The 17840-nt window shown below is 36.7% G+C and overlaps 1 protein-coding gene across 2 annotated transcripts; it reads right to left on the bottom strand.

Annotated features, from left to right (window-relative positions):
* Nucleotides 1-3652: 3652 nt before the first annotated feature.
* On the bottom strand, nt 3653-17056 carry LOC113053405 (tryptophan--tRNA ligase, mitochondrial-like). 2 transcript variants are annotated; one of them, XM_026218395.1, is made up of 7 exons: nt 16916-17036; nt 12858-12970; nt 9721-9978; nt 6372-6452; nt 5725-5807; nt 5514-5632; nt 3653-4177 (listed from the first exon to the last, which is right to left on the bottom strand). In XM_026218395.1, exons 2-7 carry the CDS (start codon nt 12930-12932, stop codon nt 3729-3731), a joined length of 1065 nt encoding a protein of 354 aa, XP_026074180.1. In that variant the 5' UTR covers nt 12933-12970; nt 16916-17036; the 3' UTR covers nt 3653-3728. The 2 variants fall into 2 exon arrangements, with proteins under 2 accessions (XP_026074180.1, XP_026074179.1); XM_026218394.1 differs by lacking the exon at nt 12858-12970 and having other exon boundaries at nt 16916-17056.
* Between the last annotated feature and the right edge of the window lie 784 nt (nt 17057-17840).

Below are 17840 nucleotides of genomic sequence, written 5' to 3'. Positions count from 1 at the left end.
TTTATTCATTTAGCAGACGCTTTTATCCAAAGCGATTTATAAATCGGGACAGTGGAAGCAATCAAAAACTACAAAAAGAGGAATGCAATATAAGTGCTATAACAAGTCTCAGTTAGGTTAACACAGTACACGTAGCATGGGCTTTTAAATAATATAATAAATAAAAACAAAACAAAACAGATAGAATAAAAAAGAATAGAGCAAGCTAGTATTAGAGGTCTTTACACACACATTTGTTTGTGTTCCTGCTGCGAAAACAATCAATACGTTTTTAGTTCGTCATTTTTAGACTATATGCGATAAATAACTTAATTTCAATAGTAGGCCTATTTCTTTCATTATTAAGAAAAATATAAATAAAATTGTCATTAGTCACCGGTGGGTCATCGTAAAATATCTGGTTGATGAAGCAAGCTATTTGACCTTTAAAATTGCTTTTGGTCAAAAATTTGCACTTGTAAATATTCTCGTTTTCTTGTCTTTTTCCCCCCGGTGAATGACATGTCTGGTTATAAGCTTGATTGCGTTTTTACTCTTTGGTTAACATTAAACTTGATAAATAGCCTACCACAAGAAAGCTACACCTACTGGTCTAAGATGTATAGGTGCATCTCTAATAGATTTCCGTTAAAGTTTTCTTGGACTTCACAAAACTAAATCATTTTTTAATAAATAAAGATTTCCTCTAACGAAATAGCATCACCTTGTGTAGGCTATATGATCAGCACCAATACATCCACTGTTGAACAAATGTTTTTAATATCAAATATTTTACTGTATTCAATCACTGAAAGCAAGTGCACGTGTGAATGTGTGCGATTTCTGTTTAATTTGAGACGGAATGCTGTTGTAATTATGCTTCATATAAAAGTGTCAAGAGCATACAGACTGGAGTCCAACTGGCTCCTGGAATCTGGGTTGTTGGTTTAAATTGGAATGAAACTGGAAAATTGAAGTTTTATCTTCGTAGTTTAATAAAACGAAAAACAATATTATCATATTATCACATTATCATATAATGGCACGTTAACGTGCATCAAAATAAATAGCCAGGGCATGCTTTTTTAATCAAGATGCTTTTCCAAACAATTAACAACATATTAATAGGCCTATTACTAAAATGTATAAGTGTTTAGACAATGAAAATAGGCTAAATGGATTAATGTTTAGCGTATTTATAAATGTTTTGTTTATTGTGTATAACAAAATAACAAATAATAATTAAAGTTTCATTGCCGGCAAATAGCCAGATAATAAAATACAATAAAATAATGACAACTTTGAAAATTATAAAGCTGTTGGACTGAATAAACCCCCGTTCAGCATTAGAAACAAATCAATAAATATTTAAAATAAAATAATTATATATTAAAAAAAATAAGATTTCAAATTAAGACATAAGAAACGTATGTATGGAGAAATCATAGGACAATTTAAGAAATGTACTTCTAAATGTAGGCTACTAAAGAAACTTTGTGGGTTTAGACTTTGATTCCTTAACTCAAGTGGCTGGTAATAAAATGCAGAAGTTCATGTAGCCTCCTTCTGTATAAACTCTGCTTGAGGTTTTTCTTGTAAGTGATTTATTTATCTTTTATTACTTTAATTATTTTAATTTAATGCTTTTTTTCTTTATCAAATACATTGTGGAATGGCGATGAAACGCATAGCCAGCACTGTGCCCACATATTATTAATCAAATGAGTTGATGCTTACTTTAGTTTAACCCGCTTCATCTGCGAGATCCTGTAAGATTTTACTTTGAAACGGTATTCAAATCCTTTTAATTGGTTTAGTTTTTAATGATAGCCATTATATTACCTTAAAGAGGGATTTAGGATTCAGTATTGCGTTGATAAATAGGCGTAGCTATTTCTTACCATGCTTTATTCTATAAACTGAATATTTTTTTCCTTTTCCATAACTCATTTACCTGTTTAATGATCTATTAGTGATAATGGTCTAAATTAAATAAGGTGTGGATAAATAGGCAACACTTAGTCCTGTTTTGAATGCCTCGCCAAAAAATAAGCAAAACATTATTTTTAGGCTATTATTAATTACAAATTGACAGACACCTGTTTTGTAAAATGTAAATCTGAAGGAAGAGCGTCTATTGGTGCGGAAAATCTCGGCTTTAGCCTACTCTCCCTGGATTAAACGTTTCCAAAACACGGGATCCTTTTCCCAAGAAAAAGTTAATAAGCCGATTTGACAGCAGTGCCATCATTGTTTCGTAAATGAATGCAGTATATTTGATGTTTGTTAACGCTTAATTAAAGAAAAAAGGCTGAATAAGAATAAGAATGCCATCAGAATAAGAGCTCAAGGGCTCACAGCATTCACATCACATGAGCCATTCCAAATAACACTTGACCGCGCATCGCTTGCGCTGCATTCGATTAGCACTGTCCGTAGATAAAACACCTAATGTCGGACACGTTTTTATTATCGTCTTACTCATTATTTTACTTCCGTAACAAATTAATGGCAAGCATGCATTGTAGCACTTTAGTTACAATTTAATTTGCTGCACATATGGAGTTTATACAGCGTTACAAAGCTGGCACAAACCTCATCTGTTAAAAATAGCGAATTTGAACAAGCCGGAAATGAATGACACATCAAAGCGAAGAGTAATGTGAAGTATACTGTAAATTTACTGCTCCTCGTCATTCCGTCAACCTACATTACAGATAGCTGCTCTAAACAAACGATTCATTTTGCTGGACTGATCATTAATTGCCCAGAGGAACGAATAAACTTCCCACCTAATCCTCCCATATTTCTTTAAATTCAGAACACAGCTTAATAATACATGTTTGCAGCACATGAAGATGGAAACCTTTTTAAATGCAGTTTAAAGAATCAGAGAAAATGCGGGTAGAGTTAATGATGTTTTCTCATTCCATGATTTATGATGACTTCTCCTAGAATTAATTCAGCACAAAATAGTTTATAAAGCTAAAGTCAAGCAGGAAACGTATTTTTTTTTTTTTTTTTTTTTTAAAAAAAATGAATTTAAGTAGGCCTAAAGGAAAGACATCGGATTTGAACGTCTTTCCAAATTTAAATTACATGCTTAACTCACTATTTAAAAAAAAAATCTGGCCTGTGTATGTTTCATATTTTAGTTATAGGCTATATCTTTTTAGTAGGCCTATTTCCCCTAATTACACTCCTGGCTACTGTTATTCTTTATAAGGTGGACAGGAGCATAAGTGTATTTATTTGTTACATTCACTTGTTTGTTGTTTTCAGGGATAAATGGGTATAAAGCCTTGTATAACATAATAATTCAACTAAGTGCATCAATTCTATTAATGCATGGAACTTTCTAACATATTTTACTAATTGCCCTGCATTTACTGATCGACAGATGATCTTGCCACCTCTTCACAGATTTTTTTTCTTACAAGGGAAAAACCAGAGCAATACAATTAAAACATTATCCTTACACAAGCACAAATTGCTCCATTGCTCCACTCATGTATAGTGCATGTATGAGGAGCCTAAGTCAACTAGCAGCCCTGAGCAGACATTGGGAAAAGTTGGCTAGACGCGCAGTTTCTCCTGCTCAGCATGTGTGTTTGTTGAGGGATGTGTGAGAGTGAAAATGATTTTGAAAGAATGTTATTCATATGACAATAAATAAAAAATAAAATGATTTATTTTTACTTAGCTAGAAAGTGGACAAAAGTTCATTGCATTTCACAGTTTATAAATCCTTAATAGAAGCCAAGCAGTTTTCTGACTTCAGTCATCACAGGAGCTGCGAGGCTGCGAGCTCTCTCTGCTCCTTTGGCTAACAGACTCTCAAGATGACCTCTGTCAGCCCTCAGTCTTTGGATCTCCAGCCGAATGGGTTGGAGCTTCTGTACAATAGCCTCGGCCACCACAGTCTTGTATTGTCCAGTGTCCATACCTTCAGCCAGCCTGACCACCTGCTCCACGCTCTGTCCAGACACAGCTGCATGCATGGAGACTAGGTTTGATACACCTGGCCGACTCTCAGGCTCATAAGTCACTTCAGGAGTAAAGTCAGTCACAGCTCTGCGAATCTTAAGTACAATGTCATCAGGCGAATCGGTCAGGAAGACTGTAGCTAACTTTTGGGGGTCTGACTTGGACATCTTGGAAGATGGATCCCTCAGAGATTTCACCTTTCGAGTGCCACCTAAGAGTTAAAAAGCAGGAAAAATGTAACACTTAATCTGCGCTGAAATCGACTGAATATTTCTTAGTTTCCTATTCACTTCCATTAAAATAGTTAATAGTTAACTAAAATAAACTATATATAATTACAATATTATATTTAATTGTTTAATCGTTAATTAATATTTAAAATAGTTTAATCCAACAAAGACATTAAATTGATTAAAAGTGACAGTAAAGTCTGAAAATGTTACAAAATATTTCCATTTCAAATAAATGCAGTTTAGAAAATTCAACAGGAAAAAAAAATTTATGGTTTCCACAAAAAAGAAAAGAAATTAAGTAGCACATCAGGTTTCAGTACTTACAATAATAAAGAATAATATTATAATAATGTAACACTGAAGACTAGAATAGTGGCTGCAGAAAATTCTGCTTTGGCAATACAGGAATAAATTAAAATGTAAAATATATTCAAATAGAGAAAAAGTTATTTTAAATAGTAAAATGTAAGTGTTTTTACTGTATCTTTGAACAAAAAAAATGCAGCCTTGGTGACACATCCAACAAAAACAATACAATATATCAGATCACTTAATACCAGTAAGTTACTGGTATAAAATATGAGTCAAATATTGATTCAGTAAACACTCTAGACTTAATTCAGTAAAGATTTTTTTTTTCACTTTATATAAAGATACATTTCAGGAAATTAGCATTACGCATAGTGACCACTGGTCAAACGCTTGTCGGATTGAAATTAAGAATCCCAGGCAAGTTGTGTAAATATTATTTCTTTCTGAAATCACAACACAGATGGGTTCTAATTGTCAGATCTTAGTCAGATTTTGTTTCAGGGGAACAGGTATTGTTTGGCTTCTTTAGCTTTGGCTCTTAGTCTTCCTTCACATGTAATAAGAGCGATGTGAACCAGTCCTTCGAGAAGTCACTATAGGGAAACCCCCAAATCCATTATCACCCCATCACTCAGATAGAGGAGGTAGAAAACACTCCTTTAATCAAAGCACCATTGCACACATGACTGGTTTCATATTGGGCTTTTATGATGGTGAATGAAAGACTAGCTTAAACTGACGATTCAACGTGCCAGCCATGTGTGCACACAACTGCAAGAGTATGCTGTTGTGCATGTGTAAAACACAGTGAGGAAAGCAGGGAGCTGGAGAAGACACTTGAGAGCACTGACTCATTTGTGTGTTCGCTGAATGACACAGAGTCATTTATCTTACTTCTCCACTTGTCAGGGTTTGTGCCCAGGTGAATCTTTATGAGAAAATCAGGCTGATTAAAACAGGAAGTAAATATCATGAGGTAAAAATGAAAACTCCCAAACATACTGAGCAGGGCACAAGGCTCTGGGAAGAACTGTCCGTACTGGTTGTTAAAGATGCGGGCCAAGTCCTGGGCCAGCTCCAAATGCTGGATCTGGTCCTCCCCTACTGGCACATGTGTGGATCTGCACAACAATAACATCACTCTCTCTCGAACACAAGCTGGGAATATAACCACGCTAAGAATAAAACACATGAAGAGCACAGCCGGACGTACTTGTAGAGCAGAATGTCTGCTGCTTGTAACACTGGATACGTATAAAGCCCCACACTGCCTTCATTCTTCTGCTTGCTCTTCATCTGTAAAGGAAAGAAACAGGGTTTACCACTGGACGGACAAATGGAGAGGAAAGTCTGAAATAAATCTGAAGCACCTTTCATTCCATTTGGCTGTAAATGTCTATTTGTTTTCTTAATACAATGTGGTGTAACATCAAACCCTTTCTCAGTTTCCCACATCGGACTGAATGAAGGAGTTTTGCCACATTAACGCACACAGACAGCATCCAAAGGCCACTTTCTGCCACGTTTCACATGCACTCAGCTGTTGAGTAAACAGCTAGGTGTTTTCCATGCAGCAATGGGAGGCTTCTGGCCGAGCTCTCCGTCAGCAGCAATATAAAAGGGTTGTCCTCTCTGGGTGAATCACAGTCATTATCAAGCCCTGTCTCTCTCTGCCAGGTCCGCCCCCCCATGACCGGCACAGGAAAAGCCTGTCGCAGTGCCACATGGACAACAGACAGAGGAGGGAGGCCTGAGCATTTAAACTGGCATGTTACCATCTTTAAGAAGGCTCTAATATAGCATGTGTCTTTTTACTTAACATTCTCTCACGAGCAGATTAAAACTCTGTGTTGTAATTACCTTCCACTGAGGCAGGTGCCGTAAACGAGGCATGCTGGTAAGGCAGCCTAGGATCCATGAGAGCTCAGCGTGTTCTGAGACCTGCAGATTAATTATATGATTACATTTCAGGAAACAAACATTTAATTTATTAAAAAAATATATGAAAAGTGCATATAATACATGCAATGCTTTGAACACATATGTTCTATGATGAGTATGTTTTTAATTTCTGAATTTAAAATTCATTTCGGTAGTATATTTTTTAACGAATGCAACTGTCTTGATATCATAATGAAGAAATAGAAAATACTAACTTTTTTAGGCAAAATAACTAATAATTGGAAAATCCTTTGTCCGATAAATGAAATTCATGTGGTGCAACAAATACACAGAAACATAAGCAAACCCCTAGATACCTTCACAAATGTGTGTGAAGCTTAATAAGTCTCTTCAGATAATTTGATGCTTTCATGACATAGAAAGTCACGATAAATATTATATTATTCAAGTTATATAAGTATAATTATTATAAGCATATTTCTTATTAATATTCATACTTTTGAATATTTATCATTAATGTATGCATGATATTTGCAAAAACAAGTAATAAAAGAGGTATATCAAATCAATATGTTATTACTTTTTACAGTATAGCTCCACCACATTTTTAGAGTCACTCAATTTAAAATGTAAACTCTTTTTCATGATCAACATGAAAGTCAAAGAGTGCATTTCTAAAAACTTGGCATACTATTAAAATATTGTCTCTCTTTTTGTTGTGGACACTTATCTATTACCCTCATGATATGAAATGAATTCATTATTCTTGAGTGACAGCACTTTACACAAACTAGGCATCTTCGTAGCGCTGCTGTGTGGCAGTGAAGAGAACAAGATACTCCTCAGCTCTCTACAGGTGCACAGTGGCACAGTATGAAGGTCTTTCTACATCCATACTTCATCACAAGCGCTCAAACTAGTCCTTCTCTTGTTACAAAATCATGTGAAAGAGCTCACTTGATTGGCATTGTGAAATCTGCACAGTTCCCAAGAGAGCTCTAGAAGTGCACACACACACACACACACACACACACACTTGAAAGACAAACACTCTTCAAAATTGTTCTGCTTCAGATAATTAAACTTTATGGTTGTTGGCGACACTGCCGCCATCTCTCATACTCACAAAAGGATTCTGAGGCATCTGATGTAACTCCAGAGAAAAACGAACATTAAATGTGATTTTATGGCACAGCGCTGAAAGAGATATTTATTACAGCTAGCTAATCTAAGGGTAAGAGGATAAGACAGCGGATATGAATATGACTGAGGAATCAGGGCAGAAAATCTGATATAGTGCTGGTGGAAATCTTAGTTGACTTCATATGTCAGTTCAGTGCAACCAGCTGAGACACAGATACAGTAAGTGAAACAAACATAGACTGATTATTCCTTAGACATATACATGAAAATAAATTCAAGAAAAATGTGAAAGTGTGAAAAAGTCTCATATTTGCTTAGATTTACGCACTCGAGTCTGCTAGAAAGTTACACATACATCTCTCTGTTGTGTGAATGTTATTCTGGTAAAAGGGTTTCATGTGCAATACATCCCAAACACACATACAGCTATAAAACAAAGTCCTATACTTAAGATCCAATTGAATTGATTTTAGCAATGAAGTCAAGTGTTTTACTTGGGCCAAGGTATTATTTTCTCATGTGGAACAGTCTTGAGCTCTTGAGCTCGTATGTTCCATAGGAGGTCTTCAGTCCTGCCAAGATATGTGGCATGAAGTTAAAATGGAATAAAATCAGGGGAGTGTGTGTGTGTGTGTTTGTGCGCATGCGTGCATGTGTGTTTCCACATGTTTGCTGCAAAGTTCCAGTGAAAAAATACAAAACCCAAAAAACACTTGCACTATGCTGCACAACAAACACAAACACACACAGTTAAAAGCATATCAGGTGGCTCAGAGGAAGAACATGTCCACACTTATTATAGTTACCCTTCAAAAGTTGGTCAATTTGAGAGAAAATGTGCTGGACAACTAGTGAGTTGCCAGTGTTGTGCCTGAACGCGTTCATTGAAGGATAGTTCATGAACTCGTTCATATTTTGGGCGAACGTGAACTGAACGTGCTGTATTACTGCCTGATGAACGTTACTGTCAACTCGTTCATTCTGGTGTCAGTGAACGGCACGCTCTCTCAGGTTAACTTCCTTCAATAGGGTGCCAGATTTCTATAGAGCCTTCCAGGCGAAAAACCGGCTAAAACACACCGTAAAGAGGTCTTAATATGTAGCGGAAAAACACCCAATCTGGCAACACCAGCCACCAGTGTCGCACCACCATCCGCCGCATGCGTGACGCGTCATCAAAAAAAAAAAAAAGGCATCGAGGCGACAGCAGCATGTAGCATGAAGGCGTATGATCATTTAAAAGAATTTTATGATAAGGTCGGTGAGAATGGGAGACAAAGCATTAAAGCAACAAGGGGGAAGTGCTGTCCCCTCAATGCTAATGTAAACCCTGGTTAGATAGATAAGGATTCAAAATTGGATATGAAGATGAAATCTGACGCATAGCTTCATTGTTAAAACTGATAAAATATTTGCTGTCTGTGATTCTATATGGGCTGTTGCAATAATTTTGAAAAATAATAGCTCGCAGCAACATATGGAAAAAAAGAACTATGAACTAGTTCATTTTTGGAACTGTGTGAACTTAGTTCAAAATTTTGTAGTTTGAACTATGAACTGAACTAGTTCATTTTAAAATTTGTGAAATGAACTTTGAACTAGTTCATGTAGAAAGTGAACTTTCCCAACACTGTGAGTTGCTGCGTACAGTAAAATCTATTATTATCCTCCTCTTTCTGCTTTATGTGGTCACTTTGAAGTGAACCGTGAAAGCTAATCTGTGTGTTTTCCCTTATCCTGAAAATTTGTAGATATAGGAATCGGTTTGGTAAAATAAACATTTGAATCTAGCCTCCATTAAATAAACATTTGGCAATGGAAAATATGTTTTAGCTTACTGCCAGCAGTTCTGCCCAATAAAACGACTGGACGCCTATTTAGAATGAGACTTCTGTTATTTCAGTTATTTGAAAGGTGCCTTCGATATAAAATTTTTCTTTCTTTTTTTTTCTATTTTTTTTTTTTTACATTGTTTAAGCAGTAAGCCTAAACAAAGAAGTGCAAAGTCCAGTCCAGCAGAAGAAAGAAGGTCATACAGGTTTGGAGAGACATGGCATTGAGTGAATGATAACCAAATACTCGGTAGGGTAAACAATCCTTTTAATCAATTAATGTGATTTAATAAGTTGTTTGTTTGAAAGCAAGTCTTCAAAGCAGGACTTACTTGAGACTGCTGGAAAAGGATGGAGCGACTAGGGTCTATGCCACAGGCCAACAGACTGGCGGCCATGTCCAGGATGTTGTCTCGGAGCATCTGAGGGTCCTGAGGCTGGGTGATGGAATGAAGGTCTACGATGCTGTAAATGACTACACTGTACTCGTCCTGCAGAGCCACCCAGCTCTCCAGAGCTCCCAGATAGTTCCCCAAGTGAGGAACACCTGTGGGCTGGATTCCTGAGAAAACCTGTCCTTTATGGAGGATCTGTAAGTAAAAGAGAGAGTTTCAAGACAAAATATTTTGGGCACAAAGACAAACAGTAATAGAAGAAACAAAAGAGGACATTAAAGTGAAGGCAAAGAAAGTTGATGGTGTGTGTGTACAGTCAGAAAGAAGACGCCCTATGCAGTTTTATGAATGTTATCAATGTGATAAATCCAAGCCACATTTCACACTAACAGAGCACCCTACCGGGTGAGAGAGTGCTAGAGCGGAACTGCTCCACAGCCAATGAAAACACTCCACAGTTCACAGCCAGCCAATAGCAGCTTTCAAGAGTGATACAGTCATGGAATAACAATCACAGTAGTAGTCCTACCCGAAACAGCAACAGAACAAAGCAGTACAATGTTGTAAAACCATGAAGTATTAAAGATAGGGAAGGTTAAAACAAAGGGCTCATTTTTAAATGTTTTGAATGAGAAAGAAGACCATTTCTCCTTAGTCTAAGAGATCCTTGCCCACTGACCACTGGACAAATATTGTTACTAGCAGATGCAAAACTTCCAAACTTCATATTCAAAACTTCCAAACATCCACATCCGTATGTCAACTTTCAAACAACATACTGAAATTGCCATATAATCTTTGTACTTCAAGAAAACATCACCTTTGCAGCATAAAACAGGGAAAACACAGTTACTTGACAAGAGAACACCTGCATGGGTATGTATGAAGTAACTTAATTTGGGGGCCATTTACAATCGGAGATCTATGGCTGATCTGAAATCAGTCTAGCTCCAGGGAAGTCTATAGCCAAGGGAACAGAATCACTGATCCAAAGTCATTAGCTAGTTACAGGAAAGGAGCAGGCTATTTATGCCATTACTGGGTGAGTAATTGCAGTGCAGTGGCCCGAATACACAGGGCCTCTCTGAGGTGTCAGAAGTGATTTGGGGCAGAACGGAGCCTGGTTCATGTGTGCTCTCACCTTCCCCTCCGGCCAATCATTAACCATCCAGACTTGGTAATGGTGTCATTTGAGACAATCACACATGAGCTGAAACAACACTAGGCCCAACTACCGAAGGAATAATCAACCTATCGCACCTCCCATGTACCGACTAGAAGCAATGTCTGAAAAATCTGATTTTTTAAAATCTTTTTTTTTTAGCGGCTAGTGTGATGATGGTTCATTACATAGTAACATTATTTATCAAGGTGTGGCTGTAGTCTTAACATTGATAGGAACATTTTATAATCAGTAATACGGTACTCAGTTTAGATTCACTGGGACTTGCTCGTTCTCCTCAGCTGTCCCACCAGCACAAACCACTTCTAGATGACTCCTGGCAGGAGCAGCAACTTCTCTCTCATTTTTTACACAGACAAACGCAACACTGTTGTACCACAGTGCAGCAAAGTAGCCAAAAAATAAATAAATAAGTAAAATAAAAAATAACTCCTACAGCGTTACAGTACACCTATGATCCCTGTTCTTACACTCATGTAGGTACTTTGTAGGAGTATTTAACTGTAAAGCTATCTGTGTGTGTTGCAGTTGGTGCAGGATTGAGTAAGTATGTCTAGAAACAACTAAATACAGTACATGAATAATACTGGTTTTACAGACTGTACTGCCAGTGAGTGGAGGTCAAGAGGGTTTTGGATCATTAGTTTTTTAGGGACATTGTATTTACATGTATTTAGGCACAGCATGGGTGACACTTTATGGGGAACACTTTATGTTCAATTTAAAATTCAGTAAAGGACTGACATAATGAGCATGTCTTTACAGCTGGCCATTCAGACTTGATAAAGTTCTCTTATTTGAGTTTTTTAATTCATTAAAAGTTAGTTCAAACTAAAAATTAGTACTACACACAAAGAGTCGATAAGATAAGTGGTAGCACTTTATTTTACAGTCCTGTTCCTCATGTACATACTATGTTAGTTACAATAACTATGTAATAACTAGGTACTAACCCTGAACCTACCCCTAAACCTAACCCTACCCCATGTAGTTACCTTGTGTTACCAGAACTTTCTTAGATAAATACACTGTAAGTACACTATAAGTACATGGAAGTACACGTACTGTAAAATAAAGTGTAACCAGATAAGCTTGTTAATCCTTAATGCATTTTATATTGTTCTTATTAGTAGAAATTATAGTATTATTATCTTACCAGTATTATTGTTCTTTTTTTCCCTATCTCTTGCACTACAATAATATCTGCACTGTTTACTTCACTGGTTTTTACACTCTATCTGCCATGTACTGTGTGCTGCTTTACTTATCTTTCTTTTTTACATGATATCTGTATATCTGTATAAATGTACTTTATATTTTATTATCTGTATTTAATGTTCTACTGTTAATGTTATCTGTATGCACCAAGGGCCTGAGAGCAACACAATTTCAATTCTCTGTATGTATGTACTGTACATGTGGAAGAATTGACAATAAAGCAGACTTGACTTGACTTGAGAATGGCCATTGGCCATATTTGATTATCATAATATCATATTATATGTTTATATATTAAATATATTTATATATATATAATATAAAATATAAGAATATAAATGTATATGCATGTAAATATTTTCTAAATATATACTGTATGTGTGTGTACTTAAATATACATAATAACTGTACACAGTACACATACATGTATTGTGTAAATAAAAAAGTTTATTTGGATTCGATTAATCGTGATTAATCGTTCAACAGCACTAATATAATATATATATATATATATATATATATATATATATATATATATATATATGTGTGTGTGTGTGTGTGTGTGTGTGTGTGTGTGTGTGTGTGTGTGTGTGTGTGTGTGTGTGTGTGTGTGTTTGTAAAATAAAATATAAAATATATTTAGTACATCAGGCGAGTAAACTAAAAAACTTACTTGCCAACAGCGATTCATTTGCCAAGGTGTCCATATGAGGGTTGAACATCCTGGCAGAGACGCCCATCTCTGCATGCCAATCCCAACACAGCCTTTCACCAGCCTTTACAGTTCTGCAGGAAAGCATCAGCAGCTCAGTTAATGTGGAGAAGCTCTCCACAGGAGCTGATATCAGAGAGGGAGTGTGAGGCCATTTCTGAACGCACCTCTGACCCTCCCGCCACAGTCCATTTGTCCCCCACTAAGCTTTAGACACACAGAACTTACTGTTAGGGTGTCCATCAGCATTGCCTCACTCACCCTATTAAAACAGACATCATGCTGAACAGTAGAAACACATGCCTTAATTCTGCCACTCTCCGCTTGGCTCCCAACAAAACCCTGCTTTGGTGAAGTATAGAGCAGAAAATCATTTTTATGCACCTTCTCCTGCCTGAGACGGTGGGGAATGTGTGTTTTTGCTGTACTGAAACACACTCATCTTGAAGTGAAGCGCAAACAACCAAAAATATGAAACGGGAACAAGATCCAATTTGAGGGGAAAACACTTTAGAGAAAGCGTGAGTGACAAAGCCAAAAAAGCAGTGAAAGAATGAGCAGGAGACAGAGCAAAAGAAGAGGTATTTTGTGAGGAGGGGGGCCACGTACAGGAGGTGGCAGGGGGGCAGGAGACGGAGCGTTTGATTAAATCTGCGGTTGACGTTTCGGACAGGTGAGATTGATGAGGTTCCTCTACGCTTCACACTGTGCAGAGAGCGCAGGAAGAGGAACAGAAACACACAGTGTGGAGAGCCAGGGCTGGGGGCCCTCTCACACCGTGGGGTCCCCGGCCTGATTAATGGGACTGGAGTCCCTTCAAAAACAGCGCTCCCAGCAGAAAGGGCTGCACCGTGCTCCAAAAATAATCAGGACAGGACAGCCGCTCCACTACGGACTGCGGCTTGGAGGCGAAACCCTGAACCGTTTAGGACCAAGTGCTTTCGTTTCACTACAATTCTCCCTCTGCTGATCGCATTACATATTAAAAGATAGGTTACGCTTAGTCTGACATGAAATATAATTATTTGCAAGCTACACAGAAAAGCCTGCCGAAAACCCAAACCAAAACCCAGAGCCTGGCACGGAGAATGATAAATGCCTTGCACGGATTATATTGCGTTATTTGGACACTCCATAAACTACACTAAGCAAATAAAGGACAAAGCCATTTCTGCCTTTTTTCCCTTTCGAGTCTCGACAGGAAAAAAAACGGAGGCGCTAGTCTACTAATGACAAATTAAACACATAAAAGTCGCAACGAAGCAAAAATAACCTGCACACACCTCATAAATTTATCGAGGTGTAATTATGGTAACACTCAGGAACTCCTGAGCCAGAGTGTTTTTCCTTGTTCCCTCTAATTTCCTCCAGCGCTGACTGTTGGTTTGAGCAGAACCCAGACGCTTAATACCAGATAGTGGGTGCAATTCAATTAACTACCTCCGATTTGGCTAACCGTAAGTCTACAGGGTATGGTGCAAAACTCCACAATGACAATAAACAATGACACAAAACAATATTCACTTTCTTTATACTTAAAACAATATTCAACATTTCACAAACAATTAAAATAGAAACAACAAAAATAAAAAATATAAAAAATAATATTACAAATAATATGAAAAAATGCTCCAATTATCTCATTAACTTGAAAAACTTTTTACAGTGCAGCATTACTCTACAGGAATTTAGAGCCAAAATACACTAAATTATTTAAAAAAAATATTATGAGGGCTTGAGGGGTCTGGAGGAGTTATTGAGCATATATTACATCCATCCTTCAGAATGATGAACCGAATTGCATGGCAGAGATTAAAATAAAGTGCTTAGCTGACATGTTAAAACAAATCGTCTAATTAATAAATACAATCAGGCCCTGCTCATGTGCGCCTGCTTTCCTATGGTTTCCTCTCCGGCGGCTCTGGGACTAGGTTTAATGGTTTTAGCAATGGTTTTTGTGCAACACAAGGCTGAAATGACTGATACCAGCCATTAAGACCACAGGCGATTAAGGGCCGGATAGGGGGAGCGTCATGTTTTATAACATAGTTTGGAGCGAGGGCCCACTGCATCCTGCTGCAGTGTATGGAAGGATAATCAGGGAAGTTTCAGGATGTGATCGGAACAAAAGCTTAAAACTGACATGAGTTTAAACAACTGCATAAAACACGTACACAACAGGGGTATTTCAACAGCTCCAGAAACAGAACAAGAGTTTTCAAGGCAGTGTGAAAGGTTAATGCAGAATTTATTTTGCATCCGTTAGATGAAACTTGATGGTTTTGGTGACGAGAAAATCTAAGCAAATCAAGTGCTAATTTTATTCACTTGTCACTATTTGACACATTTTATAAACAATATTTATTCATAGGTATGGATTTCATTAGGTCAAATTTTCTTCTCACTTACACTTGGACAAAAAAGTCTGTGCTCATCTTTTCACACTACAGCTAAATGACTTTTTATAACCATAGCTTTGCCAAAAATATGCTCCATGTTTTGACGTACATCACACCTAGCAGTAATGTGAATGTCCGCATTTGCACACGAGTGCCAGACATTTGGAGAAAATGAAAACAAATGAAAACCAACACCTCATTTCAAAAGTTGATGCTGGTTATAAAGGACTGCTGGGATGGTTTTGACGTCTTTCTGTAACCTCACTCCCACAGTCGCAGCACTCTGCACTTTAGCGTCCCAAACGACACACTGCCTGTAGTTAACAAAACAGAGACTGGCTGCCAGCGGTGGATGCACATTCCTACACGGCAAGTGTGCTGAAGCAATCAAATAAAACCTGGTTGTCAATCAAGTCAAGGCAGTGGGGGCTTCACATGGTCTGTAAAAGGCTCACTAGTTATAATTTACTGTGCTACACTCAGGGATTTACACTGTAAATTAACAGTTCCTTAACATACTCTGGTTCACTTTAAATAATGCAAATAGTAAAAGAGAGAACAAAAAAAAGTAGATCAAATCTGTAGATTTGAATGTTTTACCAGTAGAAAGAAACTTATATATATATATATTTTTTTTTTTTTATTTATTTTTTTTTTTAATGTATTTGGGAATGGGTAATTAACAGAATATTTCCAGAACTAGGCCTCCTTTTAATTATTAATAAAGAAAAAATAATAAAAAATTAAACCAGTATCACTTTTATATTTGGATTATCTGCTCAGTTTACCTTGTCTCCCTGTTATAAACCATCCTAAAAAGATTTATCACAGCCCCTTTTCTCTGCATTAAAATTCCGGCTTTTAACGTGAAAATAGTTATACTATTTTGATGATGAACATCCAGCAAAAGGGAAGACACCAAACATCAAACCTCATTATCCAACACTAAGTCTTTGGAATAATGGTATTCATTAACTTTTGATCTCACTCTATTGCAAAACTTGTCTAAAACAGTTCTACTGTTGTCTTTTACAGAATGAGAATGGAAAGAGATAATTAAGTAGTGATAGATTCATGGAAACAAGCAAAAAAAAAATAATTCCAGGCCTTTAACAAAATAACCTATGGAAAAGTGTGCTTTTGAAATAAGTATCATATGCTCATTTATTTAATAATAATAAAAATAAAAATTGTAAACAGCAATTTTCTGAAATATTATTACAATTTAAAATAACTGTTTTCTTTTTGAACATATTTTAAAATGCAATTTATTCGTGTGGTGGCAATGCTGAATATTCATATTACATATCCATCTCACAACACATCACCAGTTTTAAATGTTACAGCTGATCCTGCCTAAATAAATTAAACTTCCACAAAAATCTACTCACAACAATATCACAAGCAATTTCAGAGGCTCTTTTTAAACAATGTCGTTATTTACACTGTATTCGTCTATATCTGAAAAGACTGTGAAGACTACTGTAATGTGTTTAGATTGGAAATGACAGTTGTCCCTACCGCAGAGGGTTCCACTGAAGGTGAACCATGTAATATATCCTATGTAAAGCTGCAAAACTGGCAAATAACAAAAATGACAAAAAGAGAAGACTTTCTTACCGTCGTTCCCATCGCTTTCCCAGCTTTAAATAATCTTCTGTGCGAACTACTCTTGTGAATAAAACTAAAGACAGATTTCACGGTACATCTCATGGACAGCGCCATCTTTACTTATTCGTAAACGCAGACGTACGGTGTCCAATAAGGGACATACGCCCAAAACGATGAATCGGAGCAGTAGCTCAAAGCCAACTCTGCAAATATTTAGTATCATTAAAAAAAATCTCATAAAAGATAATTTAATGAATTTCGTCATTGTAAAAGCATGAATGTTTAGTGATTGTGGCTGTGTCTCATAACCTGAGGAACATAGACAGCATTTACGTTTATTAGCTACTAAAACATTCCTTTGCCCGAATATGTCACTTCACCTACTGTAAGCGCACAAAAACCCCTCTGTTTTGAGACAGAATAAAAGTACAGTCCAACTCCAGCTTTTCGTTTTATGTAATTATCGACCCCCTGGTTTTACTAACAGATGTTTAAAAATGGTACACACAGTTCTCTGTTTTGCAGCGTATCCACATCTGCAGCTGATTAATCTCACCTTTGCATCTGGTTGTATTCACACATATATTCTATATTCAAGACTGTCCTGCTGTAACACATAGACCTTGATCAAGCAGCGTGTCTGTACTGAAACCTCACTTTGTATTTGCATCATTCTTGCTCTCTCTTTTGGATGTTAGTGTCTTTGGCATCTATTTCCTGACCACCCAGTTTTATGCCTTGTTCTGCACCTCTGTGAAGAGGAATTTCTCATGATATCACATTGAGGATATTTCTCTCTCTCTTATTCCTAAAAATATTAAAGGTGGTTTTACTACAAATCCCCCACTTCATTTCTTCTTTTAATGTGCTGTAGCAAAATAAAATGTTTGTGGTGTTTGGAAAAACCACTCATGCTTATTTGACATTTTGTGTG

The sequence above is a fragment of the Carassius auratus genome, chromosome 34, assembly GCF_003368295.1.
Source record: "Carassius auratus strain Wakin chromosome 34, ASM336829v1, whole genome shotgun sequence".
In the NCBI taxonomy this organism is placed as follows: Eukaryota; Metazoa; Chordata; class Actinopteri; order Cypriniformes; family Cyprinidae; genus Carassius; species Carassius auratus.
The sequence above is the reverse complement of the archived record's forward strand: the minus strand, read 5'-3'. Positions and strand labels throughout refer to the sequence as shown.